Source organism: Thalassophryne amazonica, chromosome 7, assembly GCF_902500255.1.
Source record: "Thalassophryne amazonica chromosome 7, fThaAma1.1, whole genome shotgun sequence".
Taxonomy (NCBI): Eukaryota; Metazoa; Chordata; class Actinopteri; order Batrachoidiformes; family Batrachoididae; genus Thalassophryne; species Thalassophryne amazonica.
Window position 1 is genome coordinate 18,578,960 of NC_047109.1, and position 19,776 is coordinate 18,598,735.

At 43.4% G+C, this 19,776-nt stretch overlaps 1 protein-coding gene across 2 annotated transcripts in view; it reads right to left on the bottom strand.

Moving 5' to 3' along the window:
* The window catches only part of LOC117513689 (DENN domain-containing protein 4B-like), a 110,837-nt gene that overhangs the window by 61,321 nt on the left and 29,740 nt on the right, over window positions 1-19,776 (bottom strand). For both annotated transcript variants that reach the window (XM_034173930.1, XM_034173929.1), the window contains exons 2-5: window positions 12,823-13,155; window positions 7,419-7,674; window positions 1,857-1,926; window positions 427-596 (exon numbers count right to left, since the gene is read on the bottom strand). In XM_034173930.1, coding sequence (XP_034029821.1) covers window positions 427-596; window positions 1,857-1,926; window positions 7,419-7,674; window positions 12,823-13,136 — 810 coding nt within the window. In that variant the 5' untranslated portion in view covers window positions 13,137-13,155. The remainder of the gene's footprint in view (window positions 1-426; window positions 597-1,856; window positions 1,927-7,418; window positions 7,675-12,822; window positions 13,156-19,776) is intronic.

Sequence of the window (19,776 nt, forward strand, 5' to 3'; positions counted from 1 at the left end):
ACAATGCAAAACCACATTCTGCACATGTTACCAAGAAATGGCTGCAGGGGAAGAGGGTCCGGGTACTGGACTGGTCTGCCTGCAGACCTGATCTTTCCCCAATGGAGGATGTGTGGAGAATTTTGAAATAACAAATGTAACAACGGCAACCCTGTACTGTTGCACAACTTCATACGTGTCTGAAGGAAGAATGGGACAAAATAACACCTGACATTTTACTACAAAGTCAAAGTTTGGGTTATACATCCCCAGCAGGCATTTAAACAGGCTGGAGATTTGACGATTGGACACAGGAATTTGCTCTTTCTGCTGAGACAAAAGGTTTCCAAAGGACTCGTTGACCCTAAAGCCTGTTGCTTTACCGCGACAACCAGAAAATGTGAATAAACTGAGCGGATTGTATCGGTGTAATTCCTCCATGCTGACCTTGTCGCCGGAGGCAGACGTGAGGACAAAGGTGGAGAAGATGGGCAACTGGTATTTTGTGTTGAGAGGCCAGCTCTCCAAGGTCACGCCCATCGGGAGGCAGAAGATCGGCACAGACTCCGGAAGAGGAAACGCCTCCAGGTCGTCCTCGGGGTAACGGCTAATCAGGCCTACGCAAACAAACAAACACTGCATTTAGTACACAAACCTTTAACACGTTTACATGTTGTATGCATAAAAATCAGAAGACGTTACAACGGGAAAATTTGTTTTTCATTTTTTATGAATTCATGAACTTTTGTGAACCACGGCTGCGATCTCTGTCCTGATTGTGGGTTCAAATTTCTATATTTCATTATCTGAAGAACTGAAAGAACCCAAAAACACATTTGAACCTTTAATCTGACCTGCAAACAACTACAGTAACACCAACTTTGAATGTAAATGGATCAGCACTGAGAAGCATGTGATGAGAGATCTTTATTAAAAATGCACATTTAAAAAAAAAAAAAAATCCATGTCTGCAAATGGCTGTGAAAAATGAACCAAATCAATAATGTGGCCCTAAAACATACATGCAATAGGGTCTGAAGGTCATTTCACAATTCAAGATTCCTTTATTGTCATTATGCATATATACAACAAAAGTAAATTCAGTAGCTCTTGGCTTCAAAACAGCACAAGTAAAACAAACACACACTATGTGTAATAAAAGGAGCTAAAAGACAATCAGCAGCAATGACACTGGAAAACAGATGGCAGCAGAACACATACCGGATAACATATTCAAATACAAGGCCATGACATGCCTGGGACAGATTCTGAGACTTGAACTTGAACTAGTGACCTAAGGTGATAACTAGATGTCTGTGGTACCATGTCTCTTTGGATACTGTTGATAAGCACTTTGATATAAGAGAAGTTGTTATTTCACATGCCTGTGGTCGTTGCCGTTATTTCACATGCCTGTGGTCGTTATTAGTTCAGATGACTGTGGTTATTTTCTCAGATGTCTGTGGTGGTGGTTGAAATTATTTCAGATGTCTGTGGTGGTTATTATTTCAGATGACTGTGGTGGTTATTATTTCAGATGACTGTGGTGGTGGTTATTATTATTTCAGATGTCTGTAATTGTTATTATTTCAGATGTCTGTAATTGTTATTATTTCAGAAGTCTGTGGTGGTTATTATTATTTCAGATGTCTGTAGTTGTTGTTATTTCAGATGTCTGTAGTTGTTGTTATTTCAGATGTCTGTAGTTGTTGTTATTTCAGATGTCTGTAGTTGTTATTTCAGATGTCTGTGGTGGTGGTGGTTGTTATTATTATTATTGTTATTTCAAATGTCTGCAGTGGTTGTTGTTGTCGTTATTTCAGATGTTTGATAGTTTGCAGTAACCTGACACTGAGTGCAGTGTGATTAGAACTCACCGGCCTCGTATACCAGAGCATTGGCTTTGGCCACAGCTCTCTTATAGCACAGGTACATAGCTGGACCCCACTGGACAAAGACAAAACAGCAACATTATAAGAATGACACACACACACACACACACACACACACATACACAGCATGTTAATACTGTTTGCATTGACTTAACCAGTATTATTAGTTGTTGTTTTATCCAGGTTTACCCCGTTTCACCTTACTGGTCTGCTCTCTTGCCCAATGAGCAGCATTAACCCTCTGGAGTCGACTGACGCACTTCCGCATCAAAAGTCACATGACCTAAATAAGCGGATGAAGCACACAATCTGCTCCACTTTGAACGTGTTGAACATGTGGAATTCAACTTGCACACCACTTTTTAAAAATTTTGTTAAAAGGCCAAGTATGACTTGAACGATGATGAATAATTTACACAAGTTTTTTTAAGATAATATTTTCATATTTGCTGCACGTTTGGCACACACGCACAGCAAAACCTACCCACTTCCTCACTGAGCTGCAGGAGAGAGAGAGCAGTGGAAAGAAACAAGACTCACTCGGTCTGCAGCAGGAGAAAGGGGTGTTACCATTGGTGGAAAACGCAGGAGCTAACCAATCAAAACAAGACTTGCCAACAAGACTTTTCTTCCATCTCTCTCTGTCTGTGACAGCAAAAGTAAAAAATAGACAAATTTTTCTTTATCACTGGTGTAAAATTTATTACCTAGCAAGAGCAATCACAAATTTCTGACGTCCGCCAATCCGGATCCGGATCAGCTCCAAATTTAATGGAGTCTTCCATGTCGTAATGTCTACCTGTGGTGCAAATTTGGTGAGAATCTGAAGTAGTTTTGAAGAAATCCTTCAAAACCTATATAAAGTAAAACTTGATCCAGAATCCAGATCCTGATCCAGATCACCTCCAAAATTTAGTGGAGTATTCCATGGCCTCATATGTATCTGTGTTAAAAATTTGGTCAAAATCCGTGAAGTAGTTCTGACGTAATCCTTCAAAGCATATGTAAAGGGAAATCTTGATCCAGAATCTGGATTCAGATCCGGATCAGCTCCAAAATTTAATGGAGACTTCCATGCCATAATGTCTACCTGTGGTGCAAATTTGTTGAGAATCTGAAGTAGTTTTGAAGAAATCCTTCAAAACCTATATACGAGGTCTGTTAGAAAAGTAGCCAACCTTATTATTTTTTTTTTTAAAAAACCATATGGATTTGAATCACATTACAGCAGTTTATCCGGACATTCCACTGTTAAAGGAGATTTTTTTAATGAAAGACGTGCGGACGGATTGGCGCTGCGTCGGCTCATAGACTTCCATACCATAATGTCTATCTGTGGTGCAAATTTGGTGAGAATCCATGGAGTAGTTTTGATGTAATCCTTCAAAGCATGTATAATGTGAATCTTGATCTAGAATCCAGATCTGGATATGGATACGGATCACCTCCAAAATTCAGTGGAGTCTTCCATGCCCTAATATCTATCTGTCTTGTAATGTGGCGAGACTCCGTAAAGTAGTTTTGACATAATCCTTCAAAGACTATATAAAGTGAAACTTGATCCAGAATCGGGATCCAGATCCAGAGCACCTCCAAAATTTAATGGACTCTTCCATGGCCTAATATGTATTTGTGTTGAAACTTCTGTCAAAATCCGTGAAGTAGTTTTTACTTAATCTTTCAAAGCATATATAAACTGAAATCTTGATCCAGAATCCCGATTTGGATCACCTCTAAAATTTAATGGTGTCTTCCATGGCTTAAAATGTATCACTGGTGCAACTTTAGTGAGAATCCATGAAGTAGTTTTGACGTAATCCTTCTGAGTGTATATAAAGTGAAATCTTGATCCAGAATCTAGATCACCTCCAAAACTTAACTGAGTCTTCCATGGCCTAATATATATCCGTGGTGCAAATTTGGTGAAGTAGTTTTGACATAATCCTTCAAAGCCTACATAAAGTGAATCTTTAGCCAGAATCCAGATCACCTCCAAAATATAATGGAGTCTTTCGTGGCCTAATATGTATGTGTTGAAACTTCCGTCAAAATCCGTGAAGTAGTTTTGACTTAATCCTTCAAAGCCTACACAGAGTGAATCTTGAGCCCGAATCTGGATCACCTCCAAAATTCAGTGGAGTCTCCCATACCCTGATATCTATCTGTCTTGAAACTTTGGTGAGAATTTGGGAAGTAGTTTGACGTAATACTTGTACTTCAAAGACTAAAGTGAAACTTGATCCAGAATCCAGATCAACGCCAAAATTTAATGGGTTATTCCATGGCCAAATATCTATCTGTGGTGAAAACTTCGTCAAAATCCGTGCAGTAGTTTTTACGTAATCCTGCTAACAGACAAACGGACAGACAAATAAAGGCAGATCTGTAATCCCAATCCATGTACCGTATTTTCCGGACTATAAATCGCACCGGAGTATAAGTCGCACCAGCCACTTTATCCATTATAAAGAAAAATAAACCATAGATAAGTCGCACTGGAGTGTAAGTCGCATGGACATACAGGTATGTTAACTTAACATGAAAGTTCAGATGATAATATTATATTATGATGATAATATCTGCACATTGTTCGAGCACCCATGTGCGGACTCGTTCCTCTAGCTGTGGCCATCTAGCTTTAGCCCGCGATTAGCTTTTTTGTTTTTTTTCATGGTGGTTAGAGTAACCTCCGCTTTCCTCCAGTCCCTCAAGTTTCTCACTCACTCCAAACTCTCTCTCTGCTGCTTGCTTACCGTTTTCGGATGCATATTTCACCAGTCGCAACTTGTAATCTGCAGAGTATGCTTTTCTTTTTGGTGGCATTTTTTTCTGGCCTTCTCTGTTGTCTTGTTAAGTTATCAGTAATGTTGAAATTTTTATTTTTCTATGGTAGTCAGAAGTCACAGGAACAGTCACACAAGCCCTGAGTGCCCTCTTGTGAGCTGCATTTTACCTACGGATATGTTTGCATTTTGCGGACCACATTGCGAGCCGAACCATGCAGCACCTACCTGCGCAGCTCATGACCTCCCTGTGGTGTCGAAGCCAGCTCCTTCCAAGTGCAGACGCTAATCCTCCGCCGTCGCTCACCCATTGCTCCCACACAGCTCTCAGCGTCAACTCTGCTCACACTGATATCCAAGGGTTGAAGCTGTTTTGTTAGCCCTCCCGGAATAAGCACCGTGTTCGTCTGCTTCACACGCTGTTTCACAATCATTGTCTGCGTGAAGTGAGGAATACGCGTCCAATGTTCTGTTCTCTGATTGGTTATCGTGACCAGCGTGACCTATAGGACGGCTGCCATACTACAGTGCCCATGCTGCATTGCATTTCCGTTTCCAGTGGCCATTTTAAAACATAGAGCGACTCTGTCACATAAATTAATTGAGAATCTACCGGTATATTTTTCATTTATAAGTCGCACTGGAGTATAGGTCGCACCCCCTGCCAAAACATGTAAAAAAGTGCGACTTATAGTCCGGAAAATATGGTAATTTGGTTGATGAGAGAAGAAAATTGTGGTTTCATGTGGAGTGAAAAGCAAATGGAAATCAGTTTTGAAAGTTGTATTATATTTGCCGTGCTTTTGGTGTGTGTGGTGGAGTGTTTCAGCATGTGTGGTGTACTCATTTTATTTATTTAGCGTGTCAAAATAATCAGGTCTCTTTTTTTTCTTTTTTAAACTGCATGAAGACAATCAAAATGCAAAGCACATCATCAGAGTCTGAACCAGAGAGTGATCAATCCAATGATGAAGTGGACTTTATTGTTCTGGTCTGGACGAACGAGAGCAGGTGGAGTCAATCTGTGCGCATAGATCTGCCCAGTGGATCAGACCGCATCACCGTGCGCTTCTCGTTCCAGCTTCTCCAGGACTTGAGGCTGCAGAACTCTGCCCCAGCGCTGAGTGATAGAACACAGAGCAGACTCCAGGCGCGGAGAACATAGGAGTTCAGGTAGAGACTCCTGCCCTGACCCAAAGTCCAAAACACCTTTCTCGATTGTTTTTTTTTTTTTGCCACTAACACAGTCAGGACAGTCTGTACCAATAACAATAAAAATGCTACAAAAACAAGTCATTACGGAAAAATACACATGGATATTAAGGTGGAATATCTGTGCAAATTCTTGGAGCTTCTGATGTGCAATGGACAGAATTTGTTTTTCTGAGTGGCAAAAATATAATTTGTGTGGCATCTTATAGCATGTAAATAGCCACAAAAAATGCCTGAAGCATTTCTTGCATTTTAATGTGAATTATTGTATATAACTTTGTTTATGCTACATTTTTAAATATATATTTGAAGTTTACAATTATACAATTATATTTACATTATAAGTTATAAAAATGGTTCATTAAACATATTTCTGGTTTTCACAGTAAAAAAAATAACTGTTTTCTGATTCAAATTTTAGGTTTTGGGGTTAATGTAGGCTCACTGATTTAATGCAGTATGTCAGAATGAAAGAAAAACTGTAAAGTCACACAGGTGACGTTGTGCTGAAAAACAATGACACCAAACAAGGCAAGGGAAACTGTTTTTTTAAGGTAAATTATGAAGGTAAAACCAAAAGTAGTCAAAAACACCCAAAATAGTCAAGACTCCAGAGGGTTAAGTGCCTTTCTCACAGGCAAAGACATGTTGGTGTTGAACGTCACTATTCTGTTTCAAGGACAACAAAGAGTGAAAACTGAACATGAGTCATGCAGCTGCCAAGATTTGATCGACTTCACTGTGACGTCTGACCTCTCAATAAAGTCGTCAAACCCAACATGAAGACGTCCGTCGTCACTAACATCCTAATTTATCCATTTAAGTTCAGAGTAACGCAGATAAACCATGTGAGGAGCTGTGATTTTTGTTGTTGTTGATGATGGGTTCTGATTAGGGGCGTCACGAATCACAAAAGCCGCAGTTCAGACTGGATGCGGTTTATGGAAGATACGATGGACACTAGCCCTCAACCCCTCTAAGGCAAATAAAGATTCTTTTTGTTGAAGCCTGTTTTCTGCAGCAGAGCATGAGACAGTAATAGACTGTGTGAGTACACAACTACAGCGGGAGCTACAGTCTCTCCGTGAGGCTGGGTTTTTTTTTTTGGTAAACAGGTTTTGACGTGGTGTTCATTTTTATGTGAATTCGAACTGTAAAGCACTTAATAAATGAATATGATTGATGGAATCCAACTGAAATCAGTGATTGTGGCAGCTGATTGAAATTTGCTGCTAAAAGATCACTTTGAGAAATTAAATCAGATTCTGGTGCCAGTTTAGTTTTTAATGCAGTTTAAAAACAGCAAAATCTAAATCACACAACTGGTCTGTTTTCTGTCTGTTATTTTTTGCAAGCTGAATTTAAGATAAAATCAGAATCAATCCTGAGCTTTTTGTTTGGGTCTTTATGTGAAACTCCAATAATAAAGTTATGTTGATCTTTGTTTGTACAGCTGTTTATTAAAATTTCAGCCATTGTTTGAAAACCTGGTTTTAACTGATTTTTTTTCAATTGGCATTTTTAACAAACTCCTGTGGTTCCGGTGTCTCACCATGCCAGTGTTGAGGTTCTTGTCCACGCGGCAGAAGGTGTGAGGCGCGACCTCTCCTTTTGAGGGCAGCAGCAGGGCGATGTCGGTGATGCCCAGCAGGTGGAGGGCCTGTGACTCCAGTGCCCGGCGGTAAATCAGGAACACGCGGTGGGCTGATGGGCCGCCGCCTGCGCTCAGGCTGGCCGAGCGGCTGTAAGGAGTCGTCTCGATGATGTACCAGCTCGGTTTAAGTTGCTCCTTCCCTTCATACAGAACCCTGCAGGAAGCGTTTGTAACGTCACTCACTGAACAACAACAACAGTCTGAGGTCTTCATTTGATAAAGATTTGGCAGCTGCCAGTTTTTAGACTCTCCAGGATCCAATTAAAAAAAAAAAAGAAAAAAAAAAAAGCTTTCCTTAATGTGTTTCACATTAAAAGATTTTTAGTATCACAACACAGGAAAGACCCATCCATCCATCCATTTTCTTCCGCTTTATCCGGAGTCGGGTAGCGGGGGCAGCAGCTCAAGCAAAGCTGCCCAGACCTCCCGATCCACACACACCTCCCCCAGCTCCTCAGGGGGAACCCCAAGGCATTCCCAAGCCAGCCGAGAGATGTAGTCCCTCCAGCGTGTCCTGGATCTTCCCCGGGGCCTCCTCCCAATGGGACGTGCCCGGAACACCTCTCCAGCGAGGCGTCCAGGGGGCATCCGGAAAAGATGCCCAAGCTACCTCAACTGACTCCTTTCGACGTGGAGGAGCAGCGCCTCGACTCCGAACTCCTCCCGAGTGACCGAGCTCCTCACCCTATCTCTAAGGGAGCGCCCAGCCACCCTGCAGAGGAAACTCTTCTCGGCCGCTTGTACTCGCGATCTTGTTCTTTCGGTCATGAGCCAAATCTCATCACCATAGGTGAGGATCGGAACGTATATCGATCGGTAAATCGAGAGCTTTGCCCCCCTACTCAGCTCTCTCTTCACCACAACGGTCCGATACAGCGACCGCATCACTGCAGATGCTGCACCGATCCGTCTATCGATCGCACGCTCCATCCTTCCCTCACTCGTGAACAAGACCCCAAGATACTTAAACTCCTCCACTTGAGGCAAGGACACTCCACCGACCTGAAGAGGGCAAAGCACCTTTTTCCGGTCGAGACCACGGCCTCGGATTTGGAGGTGCTGATCTTCATCCCGGACGCCAGACCCCCTCTACACCCTGGCTGCACCTAGAAATTCTGTCCATAAAAATAATGAACAGAACCAGTGACAAAGGGCAGCCCTGGCGGAGGCCAACGTGCACTGGAAACAGATTTGACTTACTACTGGCAATGCGAACCAAGCTCCTGCTGCGGTCATACAGGGACCAGATAGCCCTTAGCAAAGGACCCTGGACCCCATGCTCCTGGAGCACTCCCCACAGGGTGCTCCCAGGGACACGGTCGAACGCCTTCTCCAGATCCACAAAACATGTGGACTGGTTGGGCGAACTCCCATGAACCCTCGAGCACCCGATGGAGCGTGTAGAGCTGGTCCAGTGTGCTGCGACCAGGACGAAAACCACACTGCTCCTCCTGAATCCGAGGTTCGACCATCGGCCGAATTCTCCTCTCCAGTACTCTGGAATAGACCTTACCGGGGAGGCTGAGGAGTGTGAGCCCCCTATAGTTGGAACACACCCTCCGGTCCCCCTTCTTAAACAGAGGGACCACCACCCCAGTCTGCCAATCCAGAGGCACTGTCCCCGATCGCCACGTGATGTTGCAGAGGCGTGTCAGCCAAGACAGTCCTACAACATCCAGAGACTTAAGGTACTCAGGACGGATTTCATCCACCCCAGGAGCCTTGCCACCTAGGAGCTTGCTAACCACCTCGGTGACTTCGGCCATGGTAATGGATGAGTCTGCCTCTGAGTCCCCAGTCTCTGCTTCCTCTTCGGAAGACGTGACGATGGGATTGAGGAGATCCTTGAAGTACTCCTTCCACCGCCCGACAACTTCCCCAGTCAGGGTCAACAGCTCCCCACCCACACCGTAAACAGTGCTGGTGGAGAGCTGCTTCCACCTCCTGAGGCGTCGGACGGTTTGCCAGAATCTCTTCGAGGCCGACCGATAGTCCTCCTCAATGGCCTCCTCGAACTCCTCCCAGACCCGAATTTTTGCCTCTGCGACCGCACGGGCTGCAGCACGCTTGGCCTGCCGGTACCTGTCAGCTGCCTCTGGGGTCCCACCTACCAACAAAGATAAGTAGGACTCCTTCTTCAGCTTGACGGCATCCCTTACTTCCGGTGTCCACCATCGGGTTCGGGGATTGCCGCCGCGACAGGCACCAGAGACCTTGTGACCACAGCTACGAGCGGCCGCACCAACAATGGAGGTGGAGAACATGGTCCACTCGGACTCCATGTCTCCAACCTCCCCCGGGATCTGGGAGAAGCTCTCCCGGAGGTGGGAGTTGAAGACCTCGCTGACAGAGGGTTCCGCCAGTCGTTCCCAGCAGACCCTCACGATACGTTTGGGCCTGCCAGGTCTGACCGGCTTCCTCCCCTCCCAGCGGATCCAACTCACCACCAGGTGGTGATCAGTCGACAGCTCTGCCCCTCTCTTCACTCGATTGTCCGAGACACGTGGCCGAAGGTCAGATGATACGACTACAAAGTCGATTGTCGACCTCCAGCTCAGGGTGTCCTGGTGCCACGTGCACTTATGGACACCCTTGTGCTCGAACATGGTGTTCGTGATGGACAAACTGTGACTAGCACAGAAGTCCAACAACTGAACACCACTCGGGTTCAGATCGGGGGGGCTGTGCTTCCAGATCACCCCCTCCAGATCTCACTGTCGCCGCACACATGGGCGTTGAAATCCCCCAGGAGAACAATGGAGTCCCCAGTCGCAGCGCTATCTAGTACCCCTCCCAGGGACTCCAGGAAAGTCGTGTACTCTGCAATGCCGCTCGGCCCGTAGGTCGAGACAACAGTGAGAGACCTGTCCCCGACCCGAAGGCGTAGGGACGTGACCCTCTTGTTCACCGGAGTGAACTCCAACACATGGCGACTGAGCTGGGGAGCAATAAGCAATGTGACCCCAGCTCTCCGCCTCTCCCCGTGGGCAACGCGAGAAAAATGAAGCGTCCAGCCCCTCTCCAGGAGTTGGGTACCAGAGCCCAAGCTGTGCGTGGAGGTGAGCCTGACTATCTCTAGTCGGTATCTCTCAACCTCCGGCACAAGCTCGGGCTCCTTCCCCCCCAGTGAGGTGACATTCCACGTCCCAACAGCCAGGGGCTGTGAGCATGGCCGAGCCGCTGGGCCACCCGCCTTCGACCGCCACCCAATCCTCTCTGCACCCGACCCCCATGGCCCCCTCTGTAGGTGGTGAACCCACAGGAGGGCGGGCCCACGTCGCTCTTTCGGGCTGAGCCCGGCTGGGCCCCATGGGCTAAGGCCCGACCACCAGGCACTCGCGCGCAAGCCCCAACCCCAGGCCTGGCTCCAGGGTGGGGTCCCGGCTCCGCCATACCGGGCGACGTCTCGGTCCTTGATTTTTTATTGGTCATGGAGGTTCTGAACTGCCCTTAGTCTGACCCGTCACCTAGGACCTGTTTGCCTTGGGAGACCCTACAGGGAGCACAAAGCCCCCGACAACAAAGCTCCTAGGATCATCCGGGTACGCAAACTCCCCCACCACGATAAGGTGGCAGCTAGAGGGGGAGATCATTTTTTAAAAAATGTGATATCATAAGACCATGAAAACTGAAATAATCCAAGGAAGAAATACCAACCTCTTACAGAAGAATTGTAAATGATTCATAAAATTTAAAAACAGAAAGCAGATAGTGTCAAGAAATACAATCTGTACATCAGAAGACTTTATTTTTTAAGTAAAACATTCACCTCAGATTACATTCTACATAATTAGTGTGAACAGTGAAGTAATTATGTATCATGATATGTATGGAATTGTGCAGCGAGTGCACCGTTACAGCCCTACAGGGCAACTCAACAGTAACGTTTTCCTAAGAAGTTATTTAGAAATGTAGAAATGTATTCCATGATGTAGTCCATCATATGTGACAAAGCACGATAATCCTGCAGCATCTCCACAGATTAAAAAAAAAAAAAAAAAAAAAAAAAACGATTCAAGAATTAACAAAGCTGAAGAACCTACTTCCCGTCTCTGGGACTGCATCCTTCAAAGGCTGCATTCTACAGCGGTCTGACCTTCAGATACCACGGAGGATGAACCAGCCAATACAAAATGCGAGGTCTGGTGGAGAGCGTCCTGACCCAGTCATCACTGTGTGGTACAGTCACTGCTCTGCCGCAGACAGGAAGGCTCTGCAGCGCGTGGTGAAAGCTGCACAGAGGATCGTTGGGCGTAACCTTCCTTCAGTGACATTTACATCAGCCGCGGCGGCAGGAGCAGGACCTCCAGCGTTATGAAGGACCCCACTTACCCCGCCCATGGACTGTTTGTCCCTCTGCCATTCAGGGAGGTGGCGGCACAGCATCACACCTAATGCAACACTGCTAAACGGGATTGAGTGCAATGTGGTCACAATTTACTTCTTATAGTTCACCACACTGGCTCTTCTGTTTAACTTACTTAAGGTATGTTTAACCTATTGTATTTTATCTATATTATAATAGCCAAGTGGCCTCTGAGTACCTGCGTGTGTGGCTTTGATCACGCAGAAATTGGGGAGAGCTAGCATTTGCCATTTGGTATACTTATGTATTTTGGGTCAAGGATGAATGCTGGGAAAACACAAAGTTGATAGGACAAATATTTTTGGAGAAATTAACTAACTAGAAATCAATGGACATTGTGTTGCAATGCACCATGGGAGTGCAGGGTTTTGGGGTTTTAAATGTTTTTATTGTGGTTCATATTAATTTAACAACATAATTTATTACCACCCTTGAAAAATGTCAGCTCATTATATAAACACGACCCAATCTAGAGCCCATCGATCCCCACGGGCAACACGCTAGTTTGTATATATTTTTATCTTTTACTCTTTTATTTTTGTTTGTTTTTTACTTTCATGTCTTCATCGGACCTTGAGTACAGAATTTCATTCCTTTCACGTATTAGATGCTGGAATGATAATAAGTGAACCAATATGACTAATTTAAAAAGTAATATTTTACGATTATATTCACGGACCACTAGGAATCACTCACCTATTCGAAAATAAAATCACTGTGTGATCACAAAGATTATTCATGGAGATGAGCGATCACTCCGCTTTAAATCCAACAAATTAAAAATTTAATTCTTCTTGTTTAGCCCCGCCTCCTCAGTTTGGCCTGTGAAACCAGCACACCTGCGTGGCTTTGCCAACATGAGTCCTGTCTGAACACTTCCAAAATCAAACCAGGATGCTGGTAGCAACGTCAAGCTCTAATGTGTGCATGTCTCACCCCAGGTCCAGGATGGGCGGTTTGTCTCGCCCTCGCCGGTAGCACAAGTACAGGTGTGGGTTGTTGATGAGCCCGGCGCTCAGCTCAGCCGAGTGGCTGCCCAGCGTCTTTTCGATACAGGTGAAACCTTCTGGCACGTCCTCCCCGAAGCCGCGGGCGATCACTGTCACGTCCGTCACCGGTTCCACCGCCCGTCCCAGTGAGGACGAGGAGGAGCTCCTGCCTTCCTCGTCCAGGGGCCTCCAGGGTCCCACAGGGTTGAGACCTGCCACTACAAAGTAGTCCACCAGCTGGGGACATTTCTCCTCTGTCATGCCGTCTGTCCACCTTCACCTGCAGGAAGGAAGCAGAGTTACAGAGAGAGCTTGGTGATTTTTGGTCATCTCAAATTTCCATAAGAATCATCTGACCGCTAACTTTGGTTAAGAGCCAAAGGCATAAACATAAATCTGTCGCCAGGGGACAGTTGTTTCGAAGCTGGTGGAGAACGTCTTTGTGTACAGTGGTTTAACCAGTGCCGACTCAAAGTCACCGCCCAATCAGACAGCTCAGAGAAAAAAAAGGCAACTTGATTTGAAGGTGTTTGTTTTTAAATCAGAATTTAGAGAAAGAACATCATAATGTTTCAGGAAAAAAATCAAAGCTTTTGTTTTGTTTGCTCAATAAGCCAAAAATCGGCTATTGTAAATAAAACAGACACAATGACAAACTCTTGTAAAATTAAGAAAAGTAAAAAAAAAAAAAGACTGCAGCCCCCTAATGGACACTTACAGAAGCTGACTATGCAGGTACAAACACGTTTTTAAATTATCACTATTTTTCAAGGGGAGTGGTGGTGGTGTGGCGGGTGTCCTCATTTGAAGAATTCAGGCTGTTCTAACTTTCTTCTGGTTGATGTGATGATAATCAATTTGTAGAGCTTCTTAAGAGCTTTAAAATGACACCAAAATGACACCCAGTTCTCTAGCTGCTATTCCTTCTGAGATATGGGCATTTAATCTTATGTGTGTGCTAATTAGCTGAAAGTTCATTAGCATGTATCATACTAATTAACAGGACATGACCATAAATGTGTGAGTTCTGGGCATTATTCATGACTCTTAATCATGCCACAAAGATTTACAAAATTCTGAACAATGTCACAGATTCTTCGTTGATTTGATATGGAATGATGCTCTGCCCCCTCCGAACAATAAGAAGCACATTTCCTGATGCCCTAACCCTAATAATTCCAAATGAAATACAACAAAAGCTCAAGATATCATCCAGGTTAAACTGGACCGTCACTGCTTTCTGGTAACAACTTCCAGGCTTGGCTTAAATTTTAAAGTCCTTCTCTGTAATTCAGCAGTAAACTATTAAAGGAATTGGCCTTGTTGTCAGCCTTTGAAGTAGCATGTTACGTTTGCAGCGTTTGGTTGAAAAAACACACAAACATCTACTGTGTAGAATCCAGTTTAAAGTGACAGAAACTGATCACAGCAGGGGCAGCGCCTACGCAAGCAGCAGGTTAGCATCATCTCCAGCACGAAGCCAAACTCTGACCTGACAGAGTGGAAAATAACTGCAGGAGCACTGCAGGACTAAAATGGTTTGAGGAGAACAGTTCAGCAGAATGTGACATTTCAAAACAGGAAATCCAGGATTTAAGGTTCTGACTCCGCCTTTTTACCCAGCTCCACCCAAGGGTTTACTGATTTCTGCGGCAAGTGACACTCAATGCTTTCAGCATGATCAGCCGGTCACTTTTTGAGTAATGTTGTTTACAAAACAACAAGCAAACAGACAGATGAAAGAGAAACCAAACCTGTGTGACGAGAAGCAAAGAGCCGCTGGTGGACTGTGGAACCGAAACCAACATAAAAAAAAAAAAACCCACGTTTGGTTTCCTTCCCTTTTTCTTTTCTTTATAAAGAAAAAACAAAACACTTCAACTTGCCGAGTGACATCAGCTGGTAAAAGAGTACATGATGTAAAAAAAAAAAAAACAGCAAAAGAAGTACAGGCAGGCGATGGGTCAAAGGTCAGCTCAAAAACAGGAACAGAAATGGAAATATGTTTCCTGGTGACCTAGCAGATCATGTGACCACACAGAGGGTCACGGAGGTGATGAAACAGCTCGTTATCACCTAAAAACACAGGTCATGTGATGAACATCTCTGAATGTGTCAGATTATACAAACTTTTAACTGTGTGAGGTTCACTTTTAAGAGCCGAAATCTGTATCTTTCAAATGGGTGGTGATATATCATGTTTCAGTAGGCCACTGAAGTTTTTTTTTTTTAGGGGAAGATGTATTGTCCAAACCGACAAAAATTACATTTTTTTTAATCCAAAAATCCCTTCGGGAGGAAAATTATGGCCCTTTTTAGGATAGGGGTTAAAGGAGCCAAAACAGTGACAGTCAAAATGATAAAGATATCAAGATGGCTTTTTGCCTCATTATGAGGCAAAATGGCTTCTTGATATCTTTATCATGAATAGCAGAGATACAGAGGAACATAATAAAACAAGTTTCACTGACATCCATAGGGGGCGCACTGAGATATGGCCAAATGAAAATCGCCAAATATCGCCTTATTAACATAAAGAGCGCTACCTATGCAAAAGAGCCCTAACTATGCCACCACCATTTATGCAAATTTGGAAAGAACATATCCCAGTGTATCCAAATATGCATAAATGAGCAAGGCTTATTCATGGCGCAGGCCCTGGGAGGGTCCCAAATGTAGCCCAAAATGCCAAAAGTTGTGACTTGAAGCGCCACCTATAGGCAGCGCCCTCAGTTAGCCTTGAAAAATATAATATTAAATGGGAGAACTCCATCCATACATTCATATACCATAAGATCAATGAGGCTTACTGAGGGCGCACAAAGATATTCAAAGGTCAAAATCCACATTTTGACTATGTCACTGTTTTGGCCCCTTTAACCCCTACCCTAAAAAGAGCCGTAATTTTCCGCCTGTAGGGAATAAAAAACGTAATTTGTGTCCATTTGGACAATATATCTTCTCATAAAAAAAATAAAATAAAAAATAAAAAACTTCAGTGGCCTACTGCAACATGATATATCACTTCCTTCTATAAACCATTCCATAGTTACACACTATGGCTCTTAAAGAATCTGATTTATCGTCTCAAATTAATGTTCGCTGCTGCAGAAACATAGCGATTTTCACCCTCATCTCTGCTCGTCACGTCAGCACATTTTTACCAACACGTTTGATACCAGACTGGATTCTTCTCAAAATCTGAACCTGACCTTCAGTTTGACCTTGAAGGTCACACAAAGGCCAGATTCACAGAACAAACAAGTCAGCGTGAAATATTCCTCTGTCACAGAATAAGACACTTTGATTTCCAAATCAAATCACTGTTAAACTTTATATAATCATACAAAAATAAAAAACAAAAACATTCCTGCCACCCACCAACCAACCAGAAGCGGGTGCAACAGGTCAGGTCAGGGAGCGTTCATGTGCCGCTTCTCAGGTTTTATAGAATATCAATGACTGTACAAACACCTAGAGATGATCTGATGGTGATGGTAGTTAGTGGCAGGCTGCTGGTTTTTGATATCTGCAGTTAGTTTTCACATCAAACAGAACGGAAACCTCAGATTTCCTGAGAGTCACTTCTTCTTTCAATAAGCAATGGAAAACCATGAAGAGTGTGCACGTGCACACAACCACAAATGGAATGGAAACCCCCAAAGAAAGGCACCATATTTCTTCACAACGTGCACTGCAACACGGCAGTCAACAACTGATAGGTAGTTATTTTACAATCTCATTCGTCTGTCACAATACTGGGTTATTTTTTTTAATCATAGACCAAATCTGTGAGTTTCCAGCTGATTTTTAACCCTTTGTATTATCTAGCTTGATCAACATTTAACAGGTATTGTGAGTAAACCTGCTAAGAAACAGATAACAGACAATATCGAAAGGAATCTAGAGAAAAGTTTTTGTTTTGGTCTTAAATGTATATTTCTGCTTGTCTAACAATGCTGTGGTTACTAACAGCAGGCATGCACTGGAGGGTTTCAGCTGGGTCAGCAGCCGGGTTGAGTTTCTTGGTTGTGCTGAAGAGGAAGCAGGTAACCTGACAGGAAGTCCACCTTCAATTTTAAACTGATGAAAGTTTTATTCATAGCACAGGCTCTAAACTTATGAATTCAGCTGCAGCGCGTATGAAGAAGCTCTGACGTTTGTGGCTGAAACTGGGAAATTTTACTGTTTTACAAAAAAAAAAGAAAAAGAAAAGAGAGAAGCTCATTTTCAACTTGAGGCTGACATGTTTAAAGAACATTGATACTAATGTGTTTACAATCCTAAACTGTCTGTACACACAACGTGCACCCATAAAACACAGCAGAAATCATGGTACCGTGCGCAATCAATGCACTATATTTAGAATCAAGTAACATTCTTCTTTGCAGAGTATTTCATGTCAGAAAATACCACTGAGGTACCCCGCACATCACAGAACCACAGACTCCTATTGCTCTATCAACATCTATATATTAAAGGGGATAGAGAATCAAAATCATCTTTTTCATGTTTTTGGTGTTAGTTCAGAGTCTCCCCGCTGTGGGGAATACACACGAAGTGCCAGCAAGTTTCAGAACCTCTGTTTCAAGTATTTCTCCTTTTTTGAATTACCCCTAGAAAACAGCCCAATCCGTTTTTGAGAGAAAACTTACGTCACTTTTTCACCAATAGCCCCCCCCCACCCCACACACACACCCCTTCGAAATTAATTATTCATAAGGTTGTGCCCACCCATTTGTAACACTCGAAGAGAAGCAATGGCGAGCTACATGTGTGCTTTCCCAGGTTGTTTTAGCGGACTACGATCTTCCCACGGAAAGCAATGTACGCGATCACTGGCTTTTATTCATTTTTAACCGCATCCCCAGTACATACAACCGCCGACTATTTCTTTGCTCTGCGCATTTCACGGAGGACTGTTTCACAAACCTTGCACGATTTCGAGCTGGCTTCAGTCGGCATTTAATACTCAGTAGAGGGTCAGTTCGGACTCTGCGACAAAATCAACCCCAGCAATCAGTACAGCCTGTAAGTATCACATTTTCTTTTGTTTTAAATTTGTGTTGCGCCATATTCCTGTTGTAAGAATTGCACGTTAGAATGGCACGTTAGCTCTGGTTTGTTCCTCTAAAGGGAATGAGCTAACCCCTTAGCAGCTAGGGATGTGTATCGAGAACCGGTTCCTTTTGGGTATCGTTAAGAAATGATTCGATCCACCGACATCAATAAACTTTGTGCTTAACGATTATGTTATCGGTCCTTTAGAGTGGCCGTTGTTTTGGGGGGTGTTTGTCAGGAAAATGATCATTTCTGTATTGATTACAGACCCTGCAGCGGGTCCGTAAACAACTTTTCTGCAGCGCGGCTTTGCTTTGAACCTTGAACCAATCGAAGCAGTGCTTCGCAGACTGAAGCAATGCTTCGATTATTCTTTCTTTTGCTTAATTTTCTCCTGATAAAACCCTAAAGAGCATATGTCTGAGAGTATTATTTACTTTTTCGATGTTAAACCGACCTGTTATGTTCTTCTGAAACAGTTGATAGATGTATTTTATAACTTAAAAACGGGAGCGAACGCGTTAGCATGTCTATGGCATTTTCAATGTTAAAAGTTAGCATTGCAGCTGTCATCACATTCGGGTGCATTTTTTCAAATTGTAATATTTTTTAAATTTATTTTTGTTTATATATTAATAATCTAATGATTATTATATACAATTTTAGAGAAAGAGGCAAAAAAAACCTGAATAGAAACACAACAGAAAATATAAAAGCAATGAAAATAAATAAATAATGCTTTCTTTTCAGTGAGAGCAAGGGCGGCCAATCAAACAACGGCAACCGATCAGCGCCACCTACTTGCATTTCATAATGAGGTTGCCAAATAAGCTCCGAAACGACGCCATTAAAGGCAAACGAGGCATTCTAAACCCAGCATAGTAACATAGCTGTTTCAGAGAGCCTTTTAGGAAGGTTCTGAGCCATTACAGACCCAACCAATTTTTGGGGGGGCTACATATCACATCACAGAACAAGGATTAATGCCCCATTCAACCTCTCTATATCACCTTTAATAGTGAAGTAGCCTCTGTGTACATGTGTGTGTGTCTGTGAGACATGATCATCATCATGGAGAAACCGGGAAGAGCTGACATTTGCCGTTTACTACATTTATGTATTTTGGGTCAAGGATGAACACTGCCAAAACAGAAAGATGATAGGTAGGGTGGCAGAAAAAATTTATTATTTTTTTTATTTCAAGTCGCACACCCCTTCATTTTAGGAGAAATGGTGAAGAACATGTTAAAATTTCATGAAAATCCATCATGTCTGTGGTCTCCCAAGGCCCCACTGTTTTTTTGCAAAATTAGAAATTTCAGCGAGTCTCGTCCAGAATAACGCCAGTGTCATTACACTACATAAAGATTTCTATCCTTTCCAATTTGACGGAATTTAACCTTTGGTCAATATAATCAAGAACCAAAATATGATGCACATTTATTGATTTAATTATATCACTTTCTACAAATACGAGGTCTGTTATAAAAGTGTCGGACCTTTTTATTTTTTTCAAAAACCATGTGGATTTGAATCGTGTGATTGCATCAGCCACGCTTGAACCTTCGTGCGCATGCGGAGTTTTTTCACGCCTGTTGGTTGCGTCATTCGCCTGTGAGCAGGCTTTGTGTGAGCAGTGGTCCACCCTCTCGTCGGATTTGTATTGCGAATAAATGTCTGAACGATTTGGAGCTTTGCTGCATCAAATTTTTCCAGAAACTGTGAGAGACCTCCAGGTGAACACCATTCGGATAATTCAGATGGCTTTCAGGGACAATTTTATGGGGATTACACAGATTAAGGAGTGCTCCAGCCGGTTTAATGACCGCCAACAGCTGCT